At 35.0% G+C, this 10129-nt stretch overlaps 1 protein-coding gene and 1 pseudogene across 1 annotated transcript; both read right to left on the minus strand.

Moving 5' to 3' along the window:
* Positions 1–3237: 3237 nt before the first annotated feature.
* On the minus strand, positions 3238–3830 carry LOC121366342 (heparan sulfate glucosamine 3-O-sulfotransferase 6-like; the record flags this gene model as incomplete). The annotated part of the gene is made up of 2 exons (XM_041490827.1): positions 3663–3830; positions 3238–3411 (listed from the first exon to the last, which is right to left on the minus strand). Coding segments are annotated over exons 1-2 (342 nt in total), but the record flags the coding sequence as incomplete, so codon positions are not given.
* A 1096-nt stretch (positions 3831–4926) lies between these two features.
* LOC121366343 lies at positions 4927–8547 on the minus strand (annotated as a pseudogene).
* Positions 8548–10129: the final 1582 nt, after the last annotated feature.

The raw sequence follows: 10129 nt of genomic DNA on the forward strand, positions 1-10129 counted from the left end.
AAAATTTTTAAATAAATTAGGCTAGATCTTAGTTTTCAACCTTATGAACAAACTCCCCAAAATACCTCAAGTAGAACTTGTATTAAATGAACTTAAGGTATTTTATTGTTTTATATTTATTTAATAATTCATTAAGCTGAAGGAGTTTTAAAAGACAACAGTTAATTAGAAGATTGCTAGACCCGACAATGCAAATTAAATTTATTTGTTGGACTATAGGTCCCCTTTTTTCTTAGGCTACTTTCGTAACAAGTACACCAGGGAAATTTCAAGGAATTCTTTTCGGAAATTTTTCTAAGTTTTTTTCAAATTTTTGTTGTTTTTAGTTTTTACAATATAATAAAAAATGTTTATGAAGTTCCTATTTTAGCATTCGTATTAAGCTTCACATTTGGCAAATTTCAAGACGACTCTGGAATTAATAATTGGTATTTGTCTTTATTGTGGAAGTTTTTCCTTTTTTTTTAATTTTATTATAATTTAGCAATATATAGGACAAAAATTTAAACTAACATAATAAATTAAATAAAAATTCTAAAGTCTAAGGTAATGTCTTAGCAAGAGGTAATAGGAAAATAGAAATAATTGGACAATTTTGGGTTTTAATTATTTTATTTTATTTTTGGTAATTTTAACATAATTTCCCCCATCTTACTCTTTCTTTACGTCCTTTTCTTGGTTCGGGGGAATTTGTTGTCAGACTTGACGCTAAATTAAACTTAATGATTTTCGTTTTTTTTTCGTATGCCGCAATTTTATACAGACTACGAATTATTAAAAAATGTAACTTTTAATATTTTATTTTCACATTTCTTCAAATAACCAATGATTCGTCTGTTTTTACTGCATGAGGGTTAAAACCAGGCCCCCACTGGGCCTGCTCGATTACTGGTGGGAGATCTGTCCGGACTTCACAAAAAGGTTATCTTAAGAAATCTTGGCAGTGGTCATATCAAGTAAACAACTCACCGGTACTATGAACAAAAGGTTTGCCATCAAGATATGATAAGAAAAAGAGCTCCACAATGTCTGATAAATTTTTACCACGAGAATGGGCCTTGGAACTTAGAAGTCATACAATGAGTACTTTCTGACTTATCACCAACAATAAAATTTCATGTATGGAATCGGGAAAAGGGAGCCTTCTTGACACTTAACTCCAAGGAAAACTTAGTGAGGGGCCTCATCTTCTTCAATTTGTACAGTTTATACACTCACAAACACAATTTGTTCTCGTGACACAAATGTGAAACTACTTCGGATGTACTTCTTCAAGATAGACTTTGGATTTGCTGCCATTCAAAGAAGATCTTTATTAAAAATATTTGGTTCTTTGCGTATGGCCCTGAATAATTCGTGGGAGAGCCTTACAACGGGCAGAAGTCGACTAGGGGATGGGGGTAGTGTTTAATCAATGGTGTTGGTAAAACCCCCTTCAGAGAAGGATTTCAGAACCCTTGCATAGTGCAACTGGATTAAGTTTTTCCTGAATTAGGAAATATTATTAATAACATTTCATTGTTGGGTGGGGCTCAAGAGATAGACATGTTCAGTTAGTGTTGACTGTGTTGTTGTCTCTTCAAGTAGAAGGCAGTCCTAATATCCTTTTTATTATGGCAGATCAAATGAGAGCTGATATGTTAGGTGCTGCAGGCAATAAAGTAGCTATTACTCCAAATTGGACAAATTAACAGCTGATGGTGTTAGATTTACTAATGCCTTTAGCTCCACTCCAACTTGTACTCCAGCTAGAGCAGCTATTCTCACGGGGCTATCTCCTTGGTATCATGGTATGTTAGGTTATGGAGCTATTGCAGATCAGTATGGCTTTTGAAATGCCTCGTGTTTTGTCTACTAATGGATACTATGCCTATTCAATTGGTAAAGATCACTTTGGTTGGAACAAAACTAAAAAATGAAGGTGTTCCTCATGGTTATAATGCTACCTATCTTTATGATGGACTTGAGCAAAGGTTCAGAATTAGATGATTATGATCAATGGTTCAAAAAATGAGCTCCCGGGGGTTGATCCTATGGCTACAGGTTTAACATTTAATGATTATCGTGGACGCCCATATGCTCTACCGGAGTACTTCCATCCAACAGCTTGGGTGGACGTGCAGCTGTTGACTACATCACTCATTACAACAAATCTAATCCTTTTTTTCTTAAGGTCTCATTTCATCGTCCCCACAGTCCTTATGACCCTCCTCAGAGGTGGCTTGATCGTTATAATCTAGATAATATGCCTCATCCTTACCAAGGAGGAAATTGGGACCAACGTTATGCACTTCATTATAATAATACTCCTTCTCCTGGTATTTGGTGTGGAGATTTAGGAATAGATCAAGTGAAAAAGTCACGTCAAGCTTATTATGGGAGTGTATCATTGTTGACGAATGGATTGGAGAGATTATGTCAGTGCTAGAGTTAAAGGCCTCCTTAATGATACACTAGTTTTATTCACAGCAGATCATGGAGATATGATGGGGAGATCATTATCACTGGAGGAAAAGCTATCCTTATTTCGGCTCAGCTCATATTCCAATGTTATTACAATGGCCTCCCTCTATGGACCATAGTATAGTTGTACCTCGAGGCTCTACTATAAATGATGTCACAGAACTGAGAGATATCTTTCCAACATTTCTTGATGCTGCTAATATACATCAACTACATGATGTAACTTTAAATGGTAGCTCTTTGCTACAGCTTCTTCGTGACTCTAACAATAATGTCAAGTGGCGTCAATTCATTGATTTAGAACACGATATCTGTTATAATGCAACGAATCACTGGAATGCCCTTACCAATGGAATGATCAAATATATCTATGAGGCTTACTTTGGAGATGAACAATTGTTTCAACTTGGAAACAGATCCAGGAGAAATGACAAATTTGGCCCAAGATCCAACATGGAAGGATGAACTTCTCAAATGGCGGAAAAGACTAGTACAACAATTTCAACAAGAAGGAAGAGGACCTGATTGGGTTCAAGATGACCATTTAATGCAGAGAATTAAGGGGCAACTTTATTCTCCAAATTATCCCTAACAATTCTGCTGATTTGTTGACTACATTAAAGTTATTGTATACAATAAAATATATAATGTGATGATTATGTTTGTACATGTGTCATATAAAAAAATAATAATGTTTTGCTAATATCGTTTTCAATGTTTATTAAGATGTTATCAATACTTCGTACTTGTCTCCCAGTCAAAGTGTCTATTTACGATAGAATACAATTTTTCATTCCAAGGTTGAAAATAATGTTTTAGCTTCTCAATAATCTTCTCGTCAACAAATGGGTGTGGTCTTCCTTTTGCTCCGTTCATACATATCAATGGGTCACCAATAACTTTTTTAAAACAATAGAATCCTTTCTTTGTCTCATACACAAAATGGCTCTGTAAAAAATATGAAGTTACATTAAGACATTTCTCCAATATTTTGATTTCTTTATAAGGGTCTGTAATAAATTGATCTCCATTGACAAAACAGATTTGATCACGATGGAATTGTTGTAACCACCTCTCAATATAATAGCTATAACAACTGTTATTGATGACTTTAAATTACCATCAATATCTCCTGTTTGTGTCAGCACTAGATCCGAGAAAGGTGGCAGTTTTGGTCGGCTATTTAAACTGCTCCATACTTGCAGTTCAATGTATTCAGATACAGCTCTGACTACAGGATTACGTAACATTACAATAAATTTTAAATCTGTCACATTGTGACCTGTTACTGTAGCTGCCTCCTTTATCCGTACAGCAGAATCTTGAGACAAAATATAGTCTGGACTCTTTTCAATAGTATAAACCATTTTGAGATGGATTAGGTATTCTTTTGAGATAATAGTTGAGTTTTCGATTATAATGATCTGTAAAAATATCTCATTTCTCTGGCGGGTCCATCCAGTTGAGGGTGCATCTTCAACGCTTCATAAAGAGCTTTAGTACCTGTCTTGGCAAAACCTATTATAAAATAGCGAGGAAGTCTGTTCTTCAAGACTGGTGTTAATGATGTTCCTGTCATATTCAAAGGAGGAAGAACTGCACTTGTATTAGCTCCTATACGACGACGTTTTCCCTTCGCCCTACGTCTCCTTGGCCTCCTAAAATGACGAGGTCCGTCTTCAAATTGGTTACTATCATTCATAGCTACTTTCCAGTAGTAGTCAAAGTGAACATTATAGTCATCGCCCTCGGCATTACTTGTAATGATCTAGGGTGTACTGGATCAACTCCATTAACGACATCGTTGAGAGCCTTTGGAGACCAGTCATATTTCCATACAATGACAACGAAACCAACGACTACAATCAAAAAGACAAGCAATGAAATGCAGGATTTCTTTCGAAGCGCTTTCATTGTCTTTGCTGCGTTGTCAATACAATAGTGACCTCTTGCATGTCAGCCACGCCTTTTTTTGTAGACTTATTTTAAAGTGAGTCGGGTTGGCTAGAAGTATTGTTTGACGTTATTTTCATAAAAAAAAACACATTAATCTTGAAATACAAACCACAAATGCACACGGAAATACATTGTAAACAAAAAGAATAACAAGAAATTGTCATTACTCAATACTTTTTTTGCATAAATTCTAAAAATCGTCGTGCATATTGTTCCGGTTTTACAGTGGATATCTCTGCTCCTTGCTATAAGAGAATGTAACACATGATTACATCACAGAGCAACTTACTCCATGTTTCATCGTCTTTGCAGCATGAGCAGCTCTCTTTCTAGATCCATAATTTGTCAGAACATCAATAATTGCCATGAAATAAATTTGAGGTTTAGTTTCTAAAAATGAGTTAGACATTATTATATTAAAAATTAGATATGTTACCTGTTGTACTGGGTATAGCAAATACATCAATTTCTTTGTCAATGACAGGAAAAATACCCCATCTGTTTTAGCTAGTCCAACTGCTTTTTCTCCGCTAACAACAGCTGGTCGATATGTGATGGGTGTGGCCCCGGTGGACTACTTCCTGATTCTAAAAAACAAAAGCTAAAAAGAGGCCACACCTCTTCACTCTTACTTTCAATGACCTCATCGGGTGATGGCGTACTTTCTCCTTTGGGAGGGGATGTTCCTGTAGTCTCCACTTCTTCTGGTAATAGCTGGAGTTTCCGATTCTAAAACCGAACCCTTCATCTAATCACAATATGTTAAATATAATAGACACTTGGTAGCATCCTTACTTTCTCCTAGTTCAGCCACAATGGCTGGTGATGTAGGAGAATTTGGTTCATCTTGTAATTCATCACCAGAGGCTCCCAGTTCATCGTCATCTTCTTCATCTTCTGAATCGGATTGTGGTAGTGTGCAGTCATTTATACCAACTAATAAACTGTAGTCCATTAAATTAAGACTTTGTAATAACTAGAGAAAGAGAGTGTAAAACAACTTAAAAGAGAAAGAAGAGCTCACAGCAACATCACTTTCTAGTTTTGACAAGAAGACAGTTTTTTGCTTCATCTCCTATCATGATCTTGGCTTCCATTTGAGTGAAAATCATTGTCTTTGAGTGTTGGACTTGTTTTTTTGCCTAATAAATTCATTCAATCTCTGTCTCTCTGAGTATGTATGTGAGTGTGTGTACCTTTTCTTTATCGCTAGCAGCTCTGTCTACTGTAGAACCTTTCAAGTCAAAACTGAGGTGAACTTTAACTTGAGAGCTAAAATATTTCTCATGACAATCCAATAGGTTTCTGCATTATTAACAGTCATCTGTACATTCCCATGTAATGTGGCAATAAACGTATAGCCATCATTTGTTACAATATGCTAAGAAAAAAGGATGTAATTACTATAAGACACAATATACACCTCACAGCATGATATGGCTGTAAGATCTGATGCAATAATGCCACCTCTTCACTACTTAAGGATTGATAACAAACATTTTATCACTGGTGAGGAAAAAGTTGGCACCACTTCGCCCAGGACTATCAATAGGTGTTTAAATGATGTCTGGAGAGTGAGTTCTATAAAACATAAAATATATTGCTAGTATACTATTATAATAAATATACCATATAGTCTGTATCATCAATTCTAAAACGTTTTCTCAAGTCATGAAAAACAAAAGGACAATATTCTTTAAATTTGAAGTGACCTGGTAAATATTCCCTAAATAAATAATGTTTAAAATTATTTGGTAATTTTATAATTTTTCTTACTTATTATAATACTGATTTTCAACTCTAATTTTACTGAAAGCTTTAAAGTCTTCTTCTAACAATAGAGAAGGTTCAGGTTGTGACATAATCTCATTGATCTAAAGTAGTGAGATACAATTATAATTATTGTAATATATCCTTTCTTACACTGTGATGTATACCCCACATAAATACAGCCTGAATAGGATCTTTAGCTCTCATAAATCTTTTCTTCTGTTTCTTAGCTTTAACATGTCTACTCTTTTGTCTAGCACCACTTTTACCTCCTGGCATCTTGTACGTCGACTTCGAGCCCTGTGACTGCTCACGTGGACACGCCCCATTAATAATTACTTATATTAATTAACTTTTATCTTAACAAATTTAGCAATAAAGAATCCAATAGTATCATTATTATTATCACTACTACTTCCTAATGATTGGAACCATTTTAATGGTCCAAATCGTTGTACTTTACAACATTGATCTTTATCTAAACCATATCCTGGTAAACCTGGATATCCAAGATATGGTGTCTAGCAAAAATAATAGGTGGGTGGTCACAGCAATAGACACACCTACTTGTGTATCGAGGACAATTGTGTCAAACGTTTGAAGTACCCAGTTGACTTGCATTTCATTTTCCTCAGGTGATAGAGAACATGTTGAATATAACAATGTACCACCAGGTTTTAATAATAGTACAGCCTATATACAAGTATGATTATCATATGATAATCACATGATTATCACCTGATGTAACAACATTTGCTGATATACTGGATAAGATTTAAACTGTTTGAGTTTCAAAGGGTACTTGAATTGTGGTCGCTGACCAAGACCACTACAAGGAGCATCGAGTAACACTTTATCGAATGTATTAGGAGAATATGGTGGTCTATGGGGCACTGAGCATTATATAATATAATAGTCCCACTTCAACTTACATGGTAAAATTTGTGCAGTCATCGAGCAACTTTTAGTTGCATCATAAGTATAACAATGTACATTAGTGATATGGAAACGATCTATATTATGTTGTAAGAGTGGACACTTACGAGATGTTTTGTCAAGAGCTATTAAAATCCCTATTGATGTAAAGATAACTCAAACCATTCACTATTGTGTATAATACATTACCTTGTTTCTCATGAGGGTAGCTAAATGAGTTGTTTTCCCTCCTGGGGCTGCACACATATCTATAACAAGTTCATTGTGTTGAGGAGATAGGACATGTGATACTAAAATAGATGGTAAATTTGAGAAAATAGAACATCAGACAATTCATAGGAATTTAATGAAGGAGCTACGTAAGTGGACAGGTCATTTTAACAGCTACACCACTACAAAACAATGTTCCCAGAGTGAATTGCCATAAACAATCTAACCTGTTTTTAGCTGATGGACTAAACCAGTCCAACCTGTTTTTGAAGTGCTATTCATTACCAATAAAAACTCTAGGTCCATCATATTGTACAGCTAATCCTCTTTGACAATGGTCCCCATATCAAGATAGACACTAACACTCTCCCCACAACTAAATCTACTGTGCATAGAACTAGTGAAAGATATTGTTGCTGACAACAACCTGACCTCGTGGAGCACCTACAATACCTGGAGCATATACATCAGCTCCACGGAGGACAGCTAGCCCACACAATGAGCCAACAAGAACTGACTTGCTTTCAGGAACAATGTCAACTTGAGGGCCCACAGCAGAAAATGAGTATGACATCATTGAGATCAGAATGAGTTATAATGATTGGAGCAGCTACGCCTCTTTCTCTGTAAAACTAAGGCAGCTTACAAAGACCTCACAATTTCTGTCATCATTACCTTGATGACATCATCTTGTATATAATCCATAATATATTGTGAAGAATATTTTAATGAATTCACTCTTAATGTAGTATGTGGAGGGGGAGTGGCTAATGTTTGTTTTAATAATGCGATACATTGATCCATGTCAAACAAAAGATGCTTCTAAAATATATATCAATGACATCATAATGATGTAATGTACATCTTACACAAGCAGGTTCTAGTAAGTTAATTAGGTACTTCAATAGATCAGGATCTAATTCTAATTGATGTCCCTCCATTTTTTCTACTCTATTCAGACACATAATTATAACTATCATAATGTACACTGTTCTTACTTTGAGAGGGTGAAGGCAAGTCTTTACGCGTGACTAATGGGTGATATCCGGGCTGTTTTGATCTCTCTTCCCTTCTTTTATCGAGATAAGGCTTGGAAACTAGAAGATTGCCGTACTCACTACCAACAGACCAGCCCCAAACAGCAGACGTTGTTACCACTCGACGTATACGAAGTCTAACTGCTGGGTCAAGATCTTTGTAACTATCGCCCATATTAATAACACCACGTGGACCAATCGTCACCAAAATTAGCCACACCAACAATAATAATCACGAGTTATCTTTTTTTTCTCTCTTTGTTTTTATATTGAAGACTGAAGACTAGTACTGAGCGGATTGTTCTCTAAATGTTTCGACAATATTCCAGAATTGTTTTACTTGTGGGACTGTTTTACGTTCTTTGTTGTGATACTTATTAATATAGCTTTAATTAAAAATCACTCTCCTGCTGCAAAAGTGAAAAATGACTCTCTATCGAAAAAATTTATTTAAGAAATAATAAGTCACTAATTTCTGACAATATAACTAGAAAAGACTGGAAGGAGGAATCATTTTGTAATGAATTTTTTTTCACTCAAGTTTCCACTTCAAACATCAGTTTGTGGTGAGACATCAGATCGTGTTATTTGTTATGGAACACCTCATGATGACAAAAATGGGTTCCTGTATAATGAACAGAATAGCTATTGACGTGAAGACATTTTATAAAGTAATGTTTGAAAAACGAGACTCAGTTCAATCATCAAATGCTTTATGGTTACTACATGATAATGACCATGTTTCTCCTTGTCCTAAATATAACTTTAAAACCATTAGAAAAATATATGGCTGGAGGAGATTACGTGAAGCGTTTAGCAAAGACATCCATCTTGTCATTTCCTCAAGGTAGATGTAATCAATGGATTAATGGTACTTCCTTTCTATTTATTGGTTTGATGTTCATATCTACTTCAAGTTTCTCTCATGGTTCAGTCTCTATAATGGTGTCTTGAATTATGAAGATAAATCACACCAAGCTCCAACAGTGATTATTAGAATACCAGAAACAATATCAAATATCAATTTTTATTTCCTGAATTTGAGCGACTATTATTTCCTGAAACTACAGTTGTAGCATTACAGGATTTGTCTGCATCAGAACTAGGAACAATATGTTTTGAACAAATAATAACTACTCCTTGGGCCTTTTCTACTACTGCTTTCGATGTAAAATGGCAGATGCTATTGTTCGATTACGTAAAAAATGTTATGACTGTAACAGTAGAGGATTGCAGGGACTCGGTTTCACAAATTTAGACAAAGAGTTCTTGATGCTTGTTCCTTAAAAGATAAAGTCTATAATGGTAAAGAAATACGTAGTATTGTTGTACAAATTCGTAAGGCCTATCATCGTTTTGAAGGAGATAAACTAACTAAGTTTGAAAGAGTATTTGTGAACTCTGCAGAGTTAATAGATAGTTTAAAGAAGGCATTTCCTATGACTAATATTAGTACAATGTATGCTGAAGAAATGGATCTTTGTGATCAAATAAAACTTGTACATCAAGCTGATGTATTTCTAGGTGTACATGGTGCTGGTCTAGTTCACTTGTGGTGGTTACAAGATCATGCTCTGATGTTTGAACTTGTACCTAGATCACAATTATCAAATCCTACCTTCAGAATGTTGTCTACCCTAACTGGTCGACGTTACTATGGTTACCATCTAGTTAAAGGTACTAGAAAAAAAAGTTAGTGTTAATGTTGCAGATGTTATAAAACAAATAAAATCTCAATTTGACAGATTATTATTGTT

The sequence above is a fragment of the Gigantopelta aegis genome, unplaced genomic scaffold (assembly GCF_016097555.1).
Source record: "Gigantopelta aegis isolate Gae_Host unplaced genomic scaffold, Gae_host_genome ctg5366_pilon_pilon, whole genome shotgun sequence".
In the NCBI taxonomy this organism is placed as follows: domain Eukaryota; kingdom Metazoa; phylum Mollusca; class Gastropoda; order Neomphalida; family Peltospiridae; genus Gigantopelta; species Gigantopelta aegis.